Source organism: Parambassis ranga, chromosome 6, assembly GCF_900634625.1.
Source record: "Parambassis ranga chromosome 6, fParRan2.1, whole genome shotgun sequence".
NCBI classification, from domain to species: Eukaryota; Metazoa; Chordata; class Actinopteri; family Ambassidae; genus Parambassis; species Parambassis ranga.
In genome coordinates this window covers 4,504,276-4,523,686 of record NC_041027.1, presented here as the reverse complement: position 1 = coordinate 4,523,686, position 19,411 = coordinate 4,504,276, and the positions used below count along the sequence as shown (strand labels likewise).

General features: G+C 39.8%; 5 protein-coding genes across 9 annotated transcripts in view; 3 read left to right on the top strand and 2 right to left on the bottom strand.

The window, feature by feature from the left end:
• Positions 1 to 827: 827 nt before the first annotated feature.
• On the bottom strand, positions 828 to 8,761 carry uri1 (URI1 prefoldin like chaperone). The gene is made up of 11 exons (XM_028407799.1): positions 8,374 to 8,761; positions 7,478 to 7,512; positions 4,953 to 5,031; positions 4,604 to 4,739; positions 3,470 to 3,561; positions 3,323 to 3,386; positions 3,018 to 3,204; positions 2,695 to 2,932; positions 2,464 to 2,615; positions 2,119 to 2,359; positions 828 to 1,533 (listed from the first exon to the last, which is right to left on the bottom strand). Exons 1-11 carry the CDS (start codon positions 8,443 to 8,445, stop codon positions 1,345 to 1,347), a joined length of 1,485 nt encoding a protein of 494 aa, XP_028263600.1. The 5' UTR covers positions 8,446 to 8,761; the 3' UTR covers positions 828 to 1,344.
• Positions 7,966 to 12,387, top strand: LOC114437237 (protein C19orf12 homolog). Its single transcript, XM_028407801.1, is given in 5 exon segments — positions 7,966 to 8,118; positions 10,331 to 10,465; positions 11,453 to 11,481; positions 11,484 to 11,597; positions 11,745 to 12,387. Coding segments are annotated over 3 exon segments (408 nt in total). The 5' UTR covers positions 7,966 to 8,118; positions 10,331 to 10,465; position 11,453; the 3' UTR covers positions 12,011 to 12,387.
• A 285-nt stretch (positions 12,388 to 12,672) lies between these two features.
• LOC114437236 (cytochrome b-c1 complex subunit Rieske, mitochondrial-like) lies at positions 12,673 to 14,473 on the bottom strand. Its single transcript, XM_028407800.1, has 2 exons — positions 14,246 to 14,473; positions 12,673 to 13,407 (listed from the first exon to the last, which is right to left on the bottom strand). The coding sequence occupies exons 1-2, from the start codon at positions 14,355 to 14,357 to the stop codon at positions 12,797 to 12,799; spliced, it is 723 nt and encodes a 240-aa protein (XP_028263601.1). The 5' UTR covers positions 14,358 to 14,473; the 3' UTR covers positions 12,673 to 12,796.
• Positions 14,474 to 14,717: 244 nt separating this feature from the next.
• rxylt1 (ribitol xylosyltransferase 1) lies at positions 14,718 to 18,050 on the top strand. The gene is made up of 6 exons (XM_028408151.1): positions 14,718 to 14,935; positions 15,078 to 15,260; positions 15,785 to 15,887; positions 15,981 to 16,295; positions 16,426 to 16,596; positions 17,096 to 18,050. Exons 1-6 carry the CDS (start codon positions 14,788 to 14,790, stop codon positions 17,496 to 17,498), a joined length of 1,323 nt encoding a protein of 440 aa, XP_028263952.1. The 5' UTR covers positions 14,718 to 14,787; the 3' UTR covers positions 17,499 to 18,050.
• Positions 18,051 to 18,557: 507 nt separating this feature from the next.
• srgap1a (SLIT-ROBO Rho GTPase activating protein 1a) overlaps positions 18,558 to 19,411 on the top strand; it is a 66,995-nt gene continuing 66,141 nt past the window's right edge. For all 5 annotated transcript variants that reach the window (XM_028408503.1, XM_028408502.1, XM_028408501.1 and 2 more), the window contains exon 1: positions 18,558 to 19,178. In XM_028408503.1, the coding sequence (XP_028264304.1) occupies positions 19,115 to 19,178 (64 nt within the window). In that variant the 5' untranslated portion in view covers positions 18,558 to 19,114. The remainder of the gene's footprint in view (positions 19,179 to 19,411) is intronic.

The window sequence follows — 19,411 nt, the reverse complement described above, 5'->3', positions numbered from 1 at the left end:
GTTCCCATTCTCCACTGATGGTGACAACATTCACAAAAATACTGTACAATTTTTAAGCCTCTCACTAGAGTATTTCCATTTCGGTAACACAAAGCTCAGTATATTATTATTTATTTAAGATCTGTACTATGCAGATCAAAAAAATGTAGATTAAATAGACATATAAGTTATAAACAAAAACAGTTGCCGCTATTTTTTTTTAACTTCTTCCAAAAATGAATCCCACATGTGTACATTTTTCAACTCAATCAGTAACAGGAATTTTCCATTATACCAAGTCATGCAACAGTTTCATATCATACACTGTTCCTAAGCTTATTAAATGCAACCATGAGCTACAGCTTTTGCTCTCTAAATAAGACTTTCCTCCAGTCTTTTTGCTGCAGTGAAATAGTTGTATCACCCCCTGATTTGTTTGGCTCCTTCACTTCCATTACAGCTGCAGTCTGACTACGTTTGCACTAACTGAAGAAGGCATTTTGAGTTCTAACCTTTATGAAATGTTATTGCTTCTTTAGAAAGTTTGGGTGCTATTTGGGTCTGTGCTTTATTTAGCTCCTCACATTTTAATGCACAACAGGAAATTCACTAAAAGCAACGATAACTCATAAAAGCTCATATTAGCTCAGTTAGTGCTTGGTAATAGCTGTGCAAAGAGTAAAACTACACAAAGTATGAGCACCAAAAATATTTTACTACCCATTTTCACAATGCAGTTTGTTGGAGAAAACCTTTGTTACTGGAGAGATTTATAATTGTTTTTAAAAAAGCATATCATAAATGATCCTATGTCTCCTGCAGAAGATAAAACTTCGCTTTCAGGGTACTTGTAGTCAAAATCTTTTATTTTCCTTTTTGTTTCCATCAATATTAATTGTTGTCTTTACATAAAGCTTGTCACAAAGGAATACATACATTCAATAGGCAGGTGGAAAGAAGGTAAAACAAAAGCTACTGCCACCTGATTCTGTATAATGATCAATATTTGAAAAGGAAACAAATCAAGACAAGGCAACTCATTCTGTGTGGCAAAGCGTATGGTCTCACCTAACCTGGCACGTAACGTTACAACAGAAGAAGTGTGGTATGAGAAGCAGAAGAGACAGCATTAAACAGTGTCTGCAGCTTGTTAAAAAGCACACACACACACACATACAAGGCTCATTTGTTAGCATTGCTACTGTTTTTTTTCTAATGAGAGAGTCCCTGGATGATTACAAGGGTAAGTGGATGACAGGTGAGTGAAAGAAGAAGAGGATGGTTTGTTTTGTGTTCAGTTGATAGGTTCTAGAAAACAAACAAAAAGCCTGTTATAGTGAAAACAGGTTATTTGTCCAGTAAAAGTCACTTCTGCTGCAATCTAGCAGCTTTAAATTTTGACACCCTTTTTGGGGCCTGCTGGGGTGGGGCCATATCAGGTGCCACCTCCTCCTGTTTCCTCTCCAGTATGGTTGGTAGAGCCGGTGGGGTGATGGTCAGATGGGGGACAGCTGAAGGCATTGGATCCTTTTCTACCACTGTACCTGAAAAAGCCTGAGAAGAGGACAAGTAACAGTAGTTAATGACGTGAATAATCACTTTCACTTTTATAGAGATGTAGCTACCTAAGTTGCTAAAGAACACAAGATTACCGGTAGATATTATTAGAAAACATTACCACTAGTTGTGTAAAGACCTTGCACATTAGAAATTGGTAGGTAGAAGGTAGAATAAAAAAGCTTCTCTAGAGCTGAGACACTTTTGTTTCTGTAAAAATCCTGGTATGAATGCTACGAATGTTTATCCTGCAACCAGCTGGTTCTGTATACCACTATACAAAGTTCCTTTGCTGTGGGGTTCAGGCTTCAGGCTCTGATCAAAAGCTGGTTGTCCTGTGAGTGGATGTCTTAAGAGGTGCAGCAAGAGACACGTGTGGTTAACAGTGAACACTACCTGGTGAGTTAAATCATTACTTTCGATCTCACAGAGCTTTATGCTCTTAGTAGATATCTGAGTAATACAATGCCTCACAATGTGTTTAAATAACAGCATGGCCGTTAGTCTTCACGTTGTGTAGACAGTTTTTGATCATGTTTGAAGGTTTGAATCTTTTTAACATAGTAAAATGTTGTCCCTTACCTCAAACCGGCTTGCTGGTTGCAGCGGCAGCGCTGTGGGGCTGTCTTCCTCCGTAATGCCATCACTGGTGTCACTGTGCGTTGCCTCGTCGTAGCTGAAACCGCGTCCAATCATTCTGCGTTCCTCAAAGTCCGCTGCGCTGCTCTCACTTGTGTCACTGCACACGCTGTTCTCTCGACTCCGAGACTTCAGGATGGACTTTCTGGGAATGGGCTCTCCATTCTTCACATCCACAAACAACCTGACACAACAGACAATTCATCAAATAGGAACACTCTGTTTTTTGGAAAACTGTCAAGTCTAAGTGTCAGATGCAATACATCAGGTTGACTGTGCTGTTGTTACCTGTAGACATCTGCTGGTGTTGTGATCTTGTGAAGTTCATGATGGGAGTGTCCATTATTGTGGCCATTCTTCTTTTTCCTCTTTGAATGTTCTTTCTGCTCTTTCCTTTCACTGAACTTCAACATTGTGTTTTTGCCTGTATTTATCCTCACCTAAGAGAAAAAGACAAAAAGGATGAAAAAAAGCACTGCAGAATTTATAAGAGTAGGACAGGAAACAGAGTATTCTTACCTTTTTAGGTTCAACCGTGTGAGAGAAGAAGATGGTAGGCAAACAGTCGCCGTCCTCCTCTTCACAGTCCTCTTCCTCCTTTCTGACTGAGCTGAGTGGTGTTTTAATGTGAGGCCCAGATGTCCAGCTTGGCTTCAAACTCAAACCATTTACTTGAGGTGCAGCAACTGCCTCCTTCTCCTCCTCTGAAGAAGAGGATGATGTGTCCTCGCCATTAATATCTGCATTATCCGATAGTCTGTAGAAAAAACATTTTAATTTGTCTTAGAAAAATGTGCTTTTTATGAGACTGATTAGAAAATAGCCTGAGTGTGTTTATGTACCTGTCCAGCTCATCTTGTAGCTCCTCCAGTTTCTCCAGTTCATCCAGTCTAGCCCACAACTCCTCCTGAGACATGATGCCTTTCCTACTCTCTCCATCTCTGCTCTCTCCTTCATTCTCCTCGTCCTTTTTTAGGTCTAACACCACGTCAGGCTTGGGCTTTGGTTTGTGAGCTATTCTTTGCTTTCCTGGTAGAAAAGAATGTCTTTATGGCTAAATATCAATCTGATTACAGTGAAGAATTAAGCAATGGGTCAAAGGGCTTTGCAAGTGAAATGAGGTCAGAAAAAAAGCTGACAAAGATACCTTTGGTGACAGCAGATTCGTTGTTTCCGACATCTTCTTTAATGTCAACAAAGTCCCCTTTAGTCTAAAGAACAGGAAAGCAAAAGTCAATGCATTTGTCCCCATTTATGTATTGCAAAATATCTCATGTGTAGCAATGCAACATACAGATGAGATGCTTTCCAAATCCTTTGCAAACCCAACTCTGGCTTCAAAGTTTTTCATCGTCTCAGATAGGGCATCTAATTCATTCTTCACATCTGTAGAAAACAGATGTACAATCATCAAAAGACTGACAAAACCAAATGTGTAAAAACTGGCTGCAGGCAGAAAGAGATTTCAATGAAACATTAAACATGACAATGACAACCAGCTGCTAAAGAGTTAAAATCCTAAACAAGTCTGCAAGAGAAAAAAAAGAAAAATGATGACACAAACAGTTCATAATATCTTCTGCCCTGAATACTACTCCGGATCATTAAATCTTCACAACAATTAAGCCCTTTCACTAATAGCAGCAGAGGGCCCTTGTTTCCATGGCGATCGGGAGCCCCTCCAGTCAGTGCATCAACTGGAAGTGAGGAAAGGTCAAACACAGACGGCCTGACAACTCAGCCGCTGTCTGACACATTTCAGCTAGCTATGTTTGTATTACAGCACTTAGCTCTGTAATAGCAGGGTGGGCAGGGTCAGGAGACGGGGGAGGGGGGCTGTAGATGGGCTGTGGCAGCACATTTCTGCTTCACTAAACATTCTAATAATGTTCACATCAGAGATCGTTACTTGGGCCCATTTGACTTGATATGAGATTTTCAGACCTAGAATGAGCAGCAGGGTTAACACTCAGGGCAACTCATGTTAGACTGAACAAAACTGTTACACTGACAGGGCTTGATTTGACCACAGGAGAAGAGCAGGTATGAATAGTTATCATGAGATTGACACCCATGGCAGCTGGTATGTGCAATGTGTCAGTGCAAAAGCAGCACAGTCAGTATGTGCTGCAAATATGCCTTGCAGCTTGCAAGCCTTTAACCACATGTGAAATAAACCAAAAAACTGTTATTACAAACGCTCTTATTGTTTCAGCGTCTTTGATCAACATAGAAGGTTTGGCCAAACCTCCTGTGGTGAATCCTGGCACAGTGTAAATTAAGTTTATCACTTCAGTATTCAGACAAGATATCATGACACATGATGCACCACCACCCTCTGCTGGATGAACCGCAGCATTGAGTGATTACATCCCACAATGCTGCCTGTTCAGCGAGGATGGGAAACAATCGTCTCCAAAACACTCACATTTCATCCTGTGACTGACGATTTTTTGAGCTTGTTTGGCAGAGCACTTAGCGAACCAGTTGTCACCCAGCAGCACTGTGACCTCGTTGGTGTGCACCAACTTCCCAGGGATGAAGGCCAATGGGCCAAATGGCACCTGTTCATAGCACGGTGGACGGAAAAAGAGCACACAAGAGAGAAACGGGTCAAATGGAGCAGGTGGTGGAATGTGGACGTGAAAGTAGGACAAAAAGAAGAAATAAAACTTTCAGTGAATGGTGTAAAAATACATATATATATTTATGGTCAGCTTCTGGGAAGTAAAGAATGTGTCCTTTATTGTGTGTTTTTAAACTAGGTTAGCACTCACCATGATGTCATAGGACAGTTGGTCTGGTAGAGTTTCGAGGCGGTCAGTCAGGGCTTCATAGTCACCTGACACCTTATTCCTGCAAAAAATACAACTATTCAAATATATGTTTTTTTCTACAGGTCACCTCAAAAACCATGGAATAATATGATATAAACAATAACTATGGAGCTGCCTGTCTCTCTCTGAGGGAAGAAGGAGGCCTCGGTATGTCACCTGTATGTATTTGTTGCCAGGCACTTATAATGACAACGGGTAGCTAAATAGAAATGTGTGTGAGGAATGTTTACTCTGAAATTAGAGGCTTTATTTCCTGCTCTCTGTTTTTTTTTGCAAAGCAAAGCTTTATGTCAGCTTTGTCCATAATATAAATACTTAGGCCGGTTTGATTTTCGCTGCCTTTTCCAAAAAAAGTATTACATGGCCAGATGAAAGCACAGTTTCTCCAAAATCCCTTAATGCTGAGTAATAAATCTCTTACTGGTTAGTCTAGTCATCTGTTGGAAGTGTACTCCAGCCTTTCACCAGAAATTCTGCACTCAAGCTTTTGAAAGAGACCACTTAATGACCAAAAAGAGCTATTATAAAGCAGTCTGGGAGAGCAATACTTTTACGGAAGTTGTGTGATGGATGTTGTGTGTGAAGTAAGGTTTGTGAGCTTGTTTTATGTGCATCAAAGAGAGAGAATGTCCTTCCTTGTGTCATGACAAATATGTGATTTTCACTTGTACAAGTTCTGCAGCTCCTTTTGACTACTGGTTCATTTTCTTGTTTTGACATCTTTCTACAACCACATTAATGTTGCCAGTTTTTCTGCCTAATTAAGCTTTTGGCAGGCAGAGCTACATTAGAAAAGACTTAAAGCAACTAAATTAATGTACCATTAAAAAAATACATTTGTACTGCCCTAAAGGTCCAACAAAACAGAAGTGAAGATGTCAATCACAGTCTCTGCAAATCATCTAAACATGGATGATGTATTCAAGTTTTATTAGAAGTCGGAGCACACCTGATCTGTGAAGTCATATTTCTGTCTTCACAGTAAGTGATTACTGACAGCATTGTATATGGACAGCACTGCGTATGTCTAAATTATTGAGACATAAATAGACATTAGTGCTAATAAACAGTATTTTAGTGATACTTTATCACTATTATGAAAAGGCCATGAGATCTGAGTTGGTTTGAAGTCACAGCTTCGATTTCAATTCTGTTTTCATTTGAGTTCAAATCTGTTAAGGGGATTTCCCAACTGAAACTGAACGCACCGTTGTAAAAACTCTAATTACCAGTGAGTGAAATCACCTGTGTGGCCCTAACATAGCTGTGTAGTTCTTATCAAGAATATCAGTGAAATAATAAAAAAACAGCTTCATTCAATACTGAGATTTTAGTTCTTCATACATGGATAAAAAAAGAAGTGTTTTATTTCCCTATAATTGCCTTTACTTCCACAAAATCTAAACAAAACTGTAACTCGCAACATAACGCAACTACTCCCAACTATTATCAATACTACAACCGATGGTTGTCTGACTGCTTGCAATCAATAGCAATGCACTTAGAATAACAAAGTTACACTTTGTACGGCTCCTACACTCTCATGGTCTGCTCACACAGGTGTTTCCACTTAATCTGCCTGATCACAGCTCTGCCATCGCTAAGTGTCTGTACACAAGGTTCGTCTCAATTCCCTTAATGGCATCCACATTTCCACCACTTGTGTCTTTGTCTCTCCCACTGAAAACAAAATATGTTTGTAATTTGTGATAAATGGTGAATCAGAACACAAATAACAGTTAAATCTGGTGGCAGTTCTGCACCTGTGGAAAATTTGTTGTCTGTGCTGGTAAACAACTGTGATGTAGCATCAGTGCAGTCCTATAACAGCATCCAGTCACTGACAGATTTAGTCTTCCATTTAAGAAGGCGTTCTGATCTTTGCTTGTAACACTTTTGTTAAGACTAGCATCTTAATCATTCAAAGTTTGATGTGTCATGGCAGAAAAGGAATAGTTTTCCTACAATGGGAGGTCATGATGTATTATTGGTGTACTTAACCTGATCAGATGTTATTTTTAAATGGAGTGGAATGTCCTCAAAAAGCTGTCAGCTCAGTCAGCAGTCCACTGGCCAATCAGAGTATCTGAATCATGGTGGCTGTGCAGAGGCTGGATTCAAGCCTTATCACATAAATAAATGTAGAGTATTCTTGATTTGTGGAGCTGATGCAGATAGAATTTACTGTATACTAACTTAATAACATGTACCAGTAATGTGAGCTTATTGAAAACTGCATGACACTTCCTGTCTGCTTAGTTTTTATGCGTTGCAACTTGTGCTTTAAACAGTGAAGATAGGATGCTTGGAATGACATACCACATTTTTAAAAATATATTTTCAAGGGACATGCATCATAGTATAACATTGACGAGTACCTATTCTTAGTTGTTCAATTTAACATAAACACTGTCAGTGTGTTGCATATTTTTTTTAAAAAAACACCTTGAACTTTTAATGCTTACCAGTGTTCAATCTGACTTTCACAGTTTTTCACCACCTGTTGTAGGACAAATAATCTCAGAGTGAATCACAGAGAAAATCTATACAACCACAAAAAGTTATGGAGAAAAAAAAAATCAACAGTCTTTTGGTTGGCCTTGCAAATATTATAAAATAAATGATAAACATTTTGTCATAGTTACACACTCAGCACAGCTGCACCTCAGGAAGAGGCAGAGGAAGACAAACAGCTTTAAAAACAACACGCAATTCGGTTGGACAGCTGCACAAATAACAATTCCCTGTGACTACACGAGTGTAAACAGTGAAAATAATGATTGTAAGAACTTCTTAGAGTGTTGTTCGTCATTGAAAATGTATATGAAAATGTATAAATTTGCAATACAGACCGTATTTTTGTTAAATGTGTATATTGTGGGACTTCCGGGGGTTGGACACTCAAATACAAGGGGGGCGTAAACGTGCAAGATTTACTAGCATTTCCGTTTACCATTACCTAGCATACCACTTAATAATGGAGTGTCATCATATGTGTCTTTTCCCTTAAGAGTATCAAGTGAAACTTTAGATGGCAGCACAACAGTGCAAAGAAACGAAACTAACCACCTTCCTTAAACCTTTCAACTACTTGAACATGCAGGGGGTAAGTGGCTGCGAGGAAGGAAGTTTCTGGAAAACTCAAAATGCTACAAACCTTCATCGTGCATACACTAGATTTACAGATGTTTATTGCTTGTTTTATGTAAAAAAAAAAAAAGAAAAAAAAAAGAAAAGTCCCACTCGTGGTTCAAACACTGCGCTTAACATCGCGTGGCCAGTAGCTTACAGTGGTTTGGCTAATGTTGCACATAAATACTAGCCAACAAAATGTTTAGTGTGTCAGCAGAGCTAAGATTACCTTTTCGTGTTCCTCTCGGAGCCAGGCAACTCCGCCGTGCGGCTCTATATTCATTTTACCTTTCTCAGCCATTGTCCACCCACGTGCACAATAAGGATTTGTGGTGTTTAGTGACCCCAAAACACAGCTCAGGGGTTGTTGTGAGTCCTAAAGAAATGTTTATGAATGCAGCAGCAGCAATTCCTTAGACCCGTTCTGCTCGTATTCATCAATGGGGCAGTGATAGTTATCCACACTTTCGGAAGTGATATCATTTCACACTCTCATTTCAAAATTTCTGCATGATTTTCCAAAAAAATCCACGGTTGCAATATCCAAAGATTAACAAAATAGTCCTCGTCACTCTCGCTGCGCCATGCACCACATTCCGATTGTCAAGGTAACAGGAAGAGCAGGGGGATATCCGGCCCGTATTTTCAAAATAAAAGCACTTTATTTTTTACCACAAACAAAAAAAGATAACTATTGCTGAATAAAAGCAAGTTCAAATGGTTGGTTAACAGAATTAAATAACCACAGATTAAATAGACCTACACAACTCCCCCAAAAGTAATAAATCAATAAACGATCCGCCTCTTCAGAATTCATTTTATAGTGTTATTTTATTTTGAAAACGAAAGATAAGAATTTCCGTCGTTTAAATTAGAAATGGGACCTTGACACCTCTGCTCTTCTGTGTCTCCCGGTGTACTCTGGGTAAACGTGGACGTCCGTCTGCACAGATGTAAACAGTCGACATACTGTAGTCCTCTAGAGAGCAACAGCACTATCAATGCAGTCACTCTATCAATGACCAGCATATGACATAAGTGTAAAACACTGTAAGCTACATAAGTATAATGGATTTAAAGCTTCCCGCATTAACCTCCGTGTGGATTACAGTTACTATTTAAACATATATTTGTTAGCCTAGATACTAGTAACAGTAAAAATGCATGAGATCTAATAGAGCGGCTGTACTGAACAAGTTTATATATAATCCTTCCATGATGGTTCCAGCCCCTTTCAGTGTTGGGCGCCCATTGGCTGTTTATGTTGCTTTTAATTATTGTCGGAAATATGACAAGTATCAGTTTGTCAACAAATAGCACAAATGAAACACGGATTTGTAAAAACACATCAACAACGGATTTAATTATGTGTAACTGATCATCATCACCTTCCACTTGGTGTTGCCTTGTTAAGGCAGGAAATGTGTAAGTGTGTGGGGCAGTGTGTTTTATTTTTGATTTCATCTATTAAACCAAACATTTTGGCAGCATGTTTGCATTTTAATTAATGTCATGATTCCCAGCTTGGTTTTCCTTTACATCCTGCAATGATTCTTCTCACCTGTGTGTTGACCTTTGTGTATTTAAGTCTTGTGCTCCCCTTTGTCAGTTTGTCCTGTCTTGTCCTGTGTCTCCAGTGTCTTCAGCATGCACTTTGTCCAGGTTTTGTTCCTTTGACACTTTCACCTGCTATTTTCTCATTTCTTTCATTATGAGTTAAGACTTCAATAAGTTCCATTAAACTTACAGTGATTGATCCAAACCTTATAGTAAAGCCTTTCCTCTTTATGCCTCCCTCCCACCTCACCCATTAAACTCATGTATTTGCTAACAACAGCAACATTATTGTAGTAAAAGTTCATTGAACCGCAGAAAATCATTGTTTCTTCTGGAGTGCACAAACAGAGCAGCTCTCTAAACTCTCTGTCTGTTCTCACATTGCAGCAGCTTTCATGTGTTCTTGGTTCTTGTGCATCATCATCCATTGTTTCCTCTATAGAAGCAGCTACATGTCACATACTTATGTCTACATCCACAAAGAAGAAACCAGTGAAACAAGAGTTTATATTTTATGTTTCTTATTATAACAATTTCTGCTGATGGCTGGGCGGGTTTCTTGCAACTCTTTCTTGCTTCCAGTCCATCCTGCTTGTAGAAAATTTGGTAACTGCTGCATCTTTTTTCAGGGTAGTTCTGGGCGCCCCCACTCATCCAGAGCGGTTTGCCTCACCTCGCCTCAGACCAGCTCTGCTTTCACACTGTCAAAATCGCAGCCTCCCTCCAGCCAGAGACAACGGAAATGACTCTCCTACGTTGCTGCTGTACGTCGTTGCTGTTTTCACTAATTCACAAATCAATATGATCTAAAAACTAATCAATATTTATCCCTGGGCCCGTTTTTGTGTAGAAGTGGCTTTAATGAATCACTTGTTACACCAAACAGTTACTAATGTGCAACAAACACTTGAAACATGACAGAAATGCACAGAACTCTTAGACACACACACACTGTTACAGACACATCATTTCATGTTTAAATACAATATATCCACTCATTGTTGTTCCTATTCAGGTTTTCATTGAAGTAATTTAACATTTTAAGGAGAAATAAGTCAATACTTCTTAATTAATTCTGCTTTTTAGCCACAGAAATAAAATCACAATGAAAAGGTAAAAAATCCTTTACACGTATCTGTAAAATATATGCGTGAAGACTTTGGTGTGTGCCATAATTTACAAAATATAACGTTAATGATGATGATGATGCTGTTACACTTATGTCCATGTTGCATGAATGCAACAAGGACGTAACCCACATTGTTTTCTGACCAAAAGCAGACGATTCGCGACTGGTCGAGTCCCCCTGAACGCAGCATCTTTCTTGTTCCCATCAAGCATTGCGGCTAAAGTCATAGAGCAGCTCAGAATCATGAGGAGCGACTAAACAGAGTCTAGTTTGTTATAACACTATAATTATACGTTCAGTAAATGCTGAGGAATTGATCATTCAGGAAGGTATGTAAATATCGCAGCAGATTTTGTCTTGTGTAGAGAAATATTTTTATTAAACGGACGATAGCTGACGTTAGGCTATAACATAAGTCTCTATGCCTTATGAAGCTATTATTAGTGCTCTATGAAATTATATGTCACGATATTCCACAAACGACAGACGGGATAAATACTTATTTTTCATATTATTTCATTGCGTGCATGACGTGATCTTGATGCAATAAAATAAAAAATAAAACTGCTCAGTGATGTCAGGACGAAGAGTTGCTGTCTAAAATAATAAATGTGATTCACAGTATGGGTCATCGAATGGATGATGTCATGAAGCTGCCAATCAGCAAATCCAGACTACAGTGAAAGGCTCAGGGAAGGGAGCAGCGGCAGCTGGAGGACTGGCCTTTGCTGGAGGCTTGGTCGGGGGTCCTCTTGGTATTGCAGTGGGTGAGTGGAAACCTGCAAGAATTTCTCTAATTCTTACCAAAGTGTTTTTGAGATCAACTGTCACAGGAATTAATTTGTTCTTTGGTTATTCTGGAATGACCAGTATTGTTTCATTTAACAAGTTTTAAAAACAATTTCCCCTTGCAGGTGGTGCTGTTGGAGGGCTTCTGGGCTGCTGGTTGACAAGTGGACAGTTCAAACCACTGCCTCAGATCATAATGGAGCTCAGCCCTGAACAGCAGCAAATGCTTTATGGCAATCTCATGGCCATCTTGGGGGACATTCAATGGACAGACTTGGCTCAGCTAACAGCTCTAGTGATGGGCAATGCCACCCTGAAACAACAACTGACAGCAGCCCTTCTTGGTTATATCACCAAAGAACTCCAGGCAGAGGTGCACTATGTGGATTAATTTCTGTATTTACACTGGATGAACTGCTGTGCAAGAGGATGGAGTCTTTGAAAGAGACTGTTTATAATTTCATGAAGCTTTGAAAGTCTTTATAAAATGTGAAATTATAAGAATGTATGTATCATCACAGTCCTTGGACACTGGGAAAAAAAAACACTTATGGCATGTTAATAATCATGGCTTTGTATAATAAGGAAAGTGCACTTTATCAGTTTAAGGAAATATTATTTGCAACCATGTGGCTTTAAAAATGGTAAGTGACTACAAAGCAGGATGGTTACAGTCTATATGGTCACATTTTCAGAGGATTTTGGACTGAATGAACCAAGTTGCTTTTTACTGTGTAATATTTTTATTTGATTTTAATTTATCAACTACCAGCCTTCTTTACTGCAATATGGATTTGTCAGCTTCTATATACAGTGGACTCTTGAATAAAACCCATGGGGATTTCACTGATGCAATTTATACAGCACACCTTTAATTCTCTGAACATCTATGCATTAGCATCACAGATATACGCCTTAATAACAGGACTACTAGTTCATGCTGACATAGTAGTTATATTAACCTCCCTTAGTGTCCTCCCAGCAGGACATTTTAATAAACCAAAGACATCAGGGTAAAGGATGAAGTTAAGAAAAACATCAGTGAAGACATACTTTAACTCAATAATAACACTTAAATAGAACTTTATTAATACGCTTTTTTGTGCCACTCCAACTCTCACTAAGAGACATCTAAAAACACTTATTACAGAGATGAACTGAGACAAAGCTTGAGTATTTATCCCACCACGACTGTGTCATCATCAGGGAACTCATAGTAGGGAACCTCCAGGTTAAGAGGAGCAGGTCCCTTCCTTATTCTTCCTGAAGCATCATAGTGGGAACCATGGCAAGGACAGTAGTACCCCCCAAAGTCTCCAGCATTAGCAATGGGCACACAACCCAGGTGGGTGCACACACCAAGAACAATGACCCACTCAGGGTTCAGCACTCTATCTTTGTCATGCTGGGGATCTCGCAGCTCTGAGAGATTCACGGCTGCCTCTGTAGCAATTTCTTTCTCTGTGCGGTGACGGACAAATAGGGGCTTCCCTCTCCACTTGAAGGTGACATTTTTGCCTTCTGGGATGTCACCCAGCTTGATCTCAATCTTTGATAAAGCCAGGACATCAGCTGATGCACTCATGGATGAGACAAACTGGGTGACCACCGTCTTGGCAGCATAGACGCCCACCACAGCAGTAGACCCAGTCACCAGGTAGGAGAACACTCTTCTGCCCTCACTGCTGTCTTGGGAGGACTTGCTGGGGTCTGTGACCTCAGGCCGACGGTAGTCTGAAAAGTCAGGAATCTTGATGTCTGTGTGGGCAAGGCGGGTTCCTGCAGGAGCTGTAATGAAGGAAGACATGGTGCAGCAGATGAGTACATAGACAGCATCCAATTTCAACTAAAATTACCATTGTGGCTCTTTGTCCTGTATTTCTTATGATACCTGGTCTATTCTTTAAGCATACTGTGAATGTTTTTATACTTTTTTTTTTAACAAAGTCAATACGGTTTTAGCCATTGTTAATAAACAGACATTTATCAAATTATTGAAACCAGAGAAACCCTTCAGCCAGGGTCTGAATCTGGGTTTATATGGATATATAAAAAAAATGTATAGACAAAAATAAAAAAGAATGGCATCTACTTATAAAAGATTATCATTTCCATCATTCTCCAATACCTGTTTTATGCAATTTGTATAAAAACTGTAAGATAAACAAATTTCCCAAAGCCCATGTTGATAATAACTTTCAAACCAAAAACAAATTTAGGTAATGTTAGGGTTAGCTATGACAGCACATTTAACAAAATATGGTAGTGTTTAAAGTTCACATTTATTATTACAAATAATGTAGACAAGCTTTAAATGACGTTCTGTTGATATCTGTCTTGTTTTCTCCTCCTTGCCTACCACTGATAGATTAACCTCAGGTCAAAGATTTCACTTTGCTACGTCCCGTTAGCCATAGCAAGCTGTTAGGCAATAGCAATCGTTCACTACAAAGTATGAGGCTAACCTTTAAGAAATATCAGATTCGCATACTATTTTACACTGAAAATGTCAATTGTTCGGCGAGGTACCAGTGTGTTTACTTTTATCATTAGACTACGCCACTCGAAAGACGAAAGTAGCTGCGGTTACATGTCTGTCCGGCTAACGTCCGTCATTAGGCCTTACCAGCAACAGCAACCAGCTCCTTGCCTCCAGGCAGAACCAGGTTTGTAAAGGTGTGTTTTGTTGCCTTAAGGTACGGGGCGACAGCCCCGGTACGACCAGCTAAAGACATCATCTTAGCCCAAACTGTAAAGACTTCAACCCCGCAGGTGGGTACACGACCTTGCGTGTACAAAACTTGCGTGCACCACTGTATTCTGCCAGCGAGAAACGCTTTCTGCGTGCAAAACGTTCCTCATTGCCTGTAAACCGGTGAATCCATGTATGTTTTTCTCCTCGTAATAGATCTCGTTTTTTATGTATCTGTAAAATGTTGATCAATATACAGTTTTTAAATTGATTTTTAATTTAATTAATTTAATTGACTTGATAGCAGATCAGAGAAACTACAAATACATATGAAACGCCGTCTTATATAGTACAGGCATTTCTCTAGACAGCTTTGTCCACGGGTCCTTGTGATGTAAACAAGGGTCCTCGCACAAAAAATAATGAGACGAGCTAACAGAATGGTAACCTGAGAAAAAAAGAAAAAGAGAAGAAAAATGAAAATACCAAAAAGAAAACTCTTTCTTCTCATTATTTTTGCATATGTGGCATTTTCACTTTATGCTGCATACAATGTTTTTTTTAGTACCAAAGTAATCTCCCGCGTTCACAGGGTGGTGAAAAAAGAGACAGGAGCTCCATCGGGTAAATCACTGAGCACAACCGTTATCTCGGCTTTGTTGTGAAAAGGCCGCAAAAGCATAAATTAATTCTTAGAAAGTATATATAACGACCTAAAGAATGGACGTGATAATAATTTGGATGGGCATTGTGATTATGTTTGCAGGTGGTGTCAGAGATGGCGTTGCTCCATTTCTTGCAGATGAATGGAATCCGTGGGAGGATGAACAGGTGGAATACAACTCTGCGTTGAACAAAAAGAGAGAGGCGTTCAAACAACACATGGCCAAGATTGACAAGAACAAACCCAAAAGACATAAGGTCCAAATCTGGGGGAAAGCTGCCATAGGTAATTCATAATTTATACAGTAAGATGTCTAAACCTGCAGGGGAGGTCTGTGCTGTCATGAGAAACAGGCAATGATACGCTATATACAGCCATGTTGGTTTGTTTTTTGTTTTTAATGTGAAAATGTCATTATTTCTATATTTTGTTTACAAGTTTAAAATGCTTAAATTGCATTTGAAATGTGTAAATAAATTAACTTGGTTTTTAATAATTTTTTTATTCATATTAAATCATTTAGGAGAACCAAACATCCCTCCTCCTTTACCTAAAAAAAATAATGAATAAAAAAATAGATGTTCCAGCTGGAATTAAAGCATTTCATTGTTATAAGGTGTAAAAATACATGTAATCGCACATACATGTTCAGTAAACCTTTATTAAAAATAAATGTTTGGCAGCCATTGAGGAAGAACTGCATCCAATATTAAGAAGTAAATTGTTATGATTAGCTTCGGATTTACACTGTAGTGGTGACACTGCACATTTTGCAACTACTTTGTATTTAAATATTCTTTTCTCTTCAGGTCTGTATCTTTGGGAGCATATTTTAGAAGGACCCCTCAACCCTACTGACAAGGTAGCACAATGGAGAGAAGGGGAGCTACAGTCAGGAAAGATTGATTTCAGGTAACAGGTTACAGATGGAAGGTTTAAAAACCCAACCATGCACCATCATGTTGACTCATTCTTCCGCTTTCCCTCTTACCTCTTTGTCTTCAGTTTCTATACTGGTCCTGCTGTAGTGCAAGGTCACGTCCCTCTGGATATGAACACCCTGGTTCTGGTTCTAAATGGTCGTGAGCAACAAAAAGTCTCGTACTCCACACGGTGGCTGGAGCATGTCCAAGCTCTGGTTCATTCCCATACAGTGTCTCATGTGGCTGTTGTCCTGCTTGGCAATGAGCACTGCAACAACGACTGGATCGCCCCCCTCTTAAAAAGAAACGGAGGCTTTGTGGACTTGCTGTTTGTCGTGTATGACAGCCCCTGGGTTAATGACAAGGACGTCTTCCAGTGGCCTCTTGGTGTTGCCACGTATGTAATCTTGTGGAAGTGTTTTGTTTATGTGTTAAACATATATGTACAATACTACATACAAAAACTGTCTGACACTTTTATTAACACTTTTTTTTAACATATTGCTTTGTTTTTTGTCTCTGTATAGATACCGGCAGTTTCCTCTGATCCGGCCTAATACTCAGTTAATTACCTCCAACCGGCCATACCTCTGCAATTTCTTAGGAACTGTTTACAAAAATTCCTCCAGAGAAACACTCATGCATGTGCTGAAACAATCTGGTCTGGAAACAGAATGCATCACTGCTGCCAGAGAGAAGTAAGTCATCAGTATTAATGTTTTGATTGCTGTTATTTGTTTCCTTGTTATATCTTTTCATTGATGGCTTCTTTATGCATATTCTATTTATATTGTAATTGTGTTTGAAAGCATGGTAAACCATTGCTTATGAAAAGTCATCTGGGGTCTAAGACACTGTTTCAGACACTGAAACGTATTATTTTAGGGACTTGTGTGACATTGATTAGAAACTGCTTCCTAATCAAAAAATCTTTTGCAGTATGTAACAAGACTTTTTACTCTTGCTTCAGTATATTATTATCATGATTTACAGCCTGCATATTTTATATCTGAAAAAATCTGTAGCCATGTTTGTCAGGCTACTCTAAGCATAGATTTAAATGTATTGTTTTGAATTTAAATGGAGCTGAGGTGAGATAACTATGACTCGTCTTAATGGATTCATACAGAAATATATATATGTATGATATTTAGTACAGTATTGGCTTAGCTATCCTCTTCTCCCTCCATATATCAGGTGGCTCCCTCAGGAGACAGCAGACAGTCTGAGACGCTATCAGACAGCTCTGGCCCAAAGCGAGCTGACTCTCTGCCCAGTTGGCATCAACACAGAGTGTTACCGCATCTATGAAGCCTGCTCTTATGGCTCAGTGCCTGTGGTGGAAGATGTACTGACACCTGGGAGCTGCGCAGCAGGATCCAGCTCCCCTCTACGTCTGCTTAAAGCTGCAGGAGCTCCCTTTATCTTCATTAGCAACTGGAAGGAACTGCCGGCCATCCTGGAGAGGGAGAGGGGTATGACCCAGGAGCAGAGGGTGGACAGGAGGAGGAGGCTGCTGGAGTGGTACTCCAGCTTCCGCCAGCAGATGAAGGAGAGGTTCACTGAAGTCATTGAGGAGACTTTCTTCAAAAATGGCTGACTTTGGTGCTTTTAAATATCGACAGGGGGTAACATTAAACGTTTCATTAATTTATTATGTGGTCTGTAGCGAAAAGTGATGTACTACTGACGTAGTGAACCTGGTGATGTTCAGTGATATGTTCTGGTGCAGATCGTTATTTTATAACCATTTGTGTATGTAGCCAAGTTTTAAAGCTGCCATTACTTAGTCAGGAACGTTTCTGGATATTTATCATTTAAATGTTTACAATATTGGAATGTACAGGCATTTATAGACATAAGCTGCCTTTACACTATAATGCTCTGATTTTAATTTGAGTGTGTTTTATATCTCTGTTTGTGTGTACATAAAACTGTGAGTTTTTTAGAAAAAACACTAAACATTGTGCGTAGAATGACATTATAATGTTTGAAAAGGTACATATGATTTTGACTTGAGCAGCTTGCAAATGGGTGCTGTTGGTTGTAACATGTGGAGGAAAGAACCTGATGAAAAAAATATTTATTTCTGTTCTGTGCTGCATGGGTGTTTTTTTGACGGTGCAATGAAATAAAATGGAAATGTTTGGAATATGCTTGCGTTTATTCTGCCTGCAGAGGGCGCTGTGTACCTGGTAAAGTTCAGTGGATGCATGTCAGCTAAAATGTTGAGAGAAATTGAATGGGCAACTTTTACTTTTCAATGTAACGTAAGTGAGCAAAATAAAGGTGCTATCTGCAAAATATAGTGTTTTAATTGTTATTTTGTATACTAAGCTGAGGCTGTAGTTGATGTCTACTTTTGTAAACACTGACAAAGTTTACACATATATCCAGAATTTATGATATAAGTCTACATATGTAGTAGTTTTAATTGCAACTTAGTATAAGTAGTCTGTGATGGTTGGTTGACTCATATGGACAAAGTGCTTTCAGATTTGGGAACAGGAGTGTCAGTCCACTGGTGTCCACTAGCTGATCCCTCCCTCTCTCTCCTCTCCGTGCCTGCCGGCCTGCCTCCAGCTGCGGTGTGCTGCAGTCAGCCTGCCCTGCCTGCCTCAGAGCCTGCTGGGAGTTAGGGGAAGGGGGGAGAGAGGAACCGTCGAGGGAGAGAGCGAGCAAAAGCGGAGAGGAGGGGAAGTGTGCGTGCGTGTGTGTGTGTGTGTGTGTGTGGAAACCACTACGAAAAAAGCGCACACACTCACGCTTGGAGTCGGACTTTCAATCCCGTTGTTGGCAGTACTTGTGTGAAAACCCCACCGCGGAGATCCTGAAACTTGCGTGATTGTTTTTCTTCTTCTGTGGTGGGAGTAGCGGCAGCAGTGCTGTTGCGCCGTGCAGACTGCTCTGATAGTTGAAGGAGGATTCATTGGTTGGAAAAGGATTGCGGATTGGCTCTGCTGTGTATGTGTGTGTGTATCCACCGTTTATCCAGAGGGAAGCGGAACAATGAAGTACTAAGCTTTTCCCCCCTTCTTGCTTCAAGTCCTCTTTTTGCAGAGGTAAATCATTTTTGTCGCGCTTCCTCCCTTTTCCTCTGGCGTTCATTTTTCCACGTCCTGTGTGGGATGCGTCGGCTGCTATAGGGGAGCCGCTTGTTGACAAACAGTTTTCGTAAGAAGTTTACAACAAGCTTCGGGCACAGGAAGACGGAAAATGTCCACGCCGAGGTTCAAAAAGGATAAAGAAATCATCGCGGAGTATGAGAGTCAAGTCAAAGGTAAGGGCAGAGGGGGTGGAAGGAGGAAGACTAGTGGGGACCAGGCTAGTTCATCTGTACCTGCATGAGTCATAGCCTGGGATGATTTTAAAAGTTATCATATATGCTTTTCTGCAGGCATTTACTGCCAGGTAAACTTAACAGTATAGCTCTACTCGTAGTAGAATTGCTCACAGGCCTCCTGCAGTTGAACCTCGGCAGCATGACAATAGGATGGATGCAATTAGCAAAAT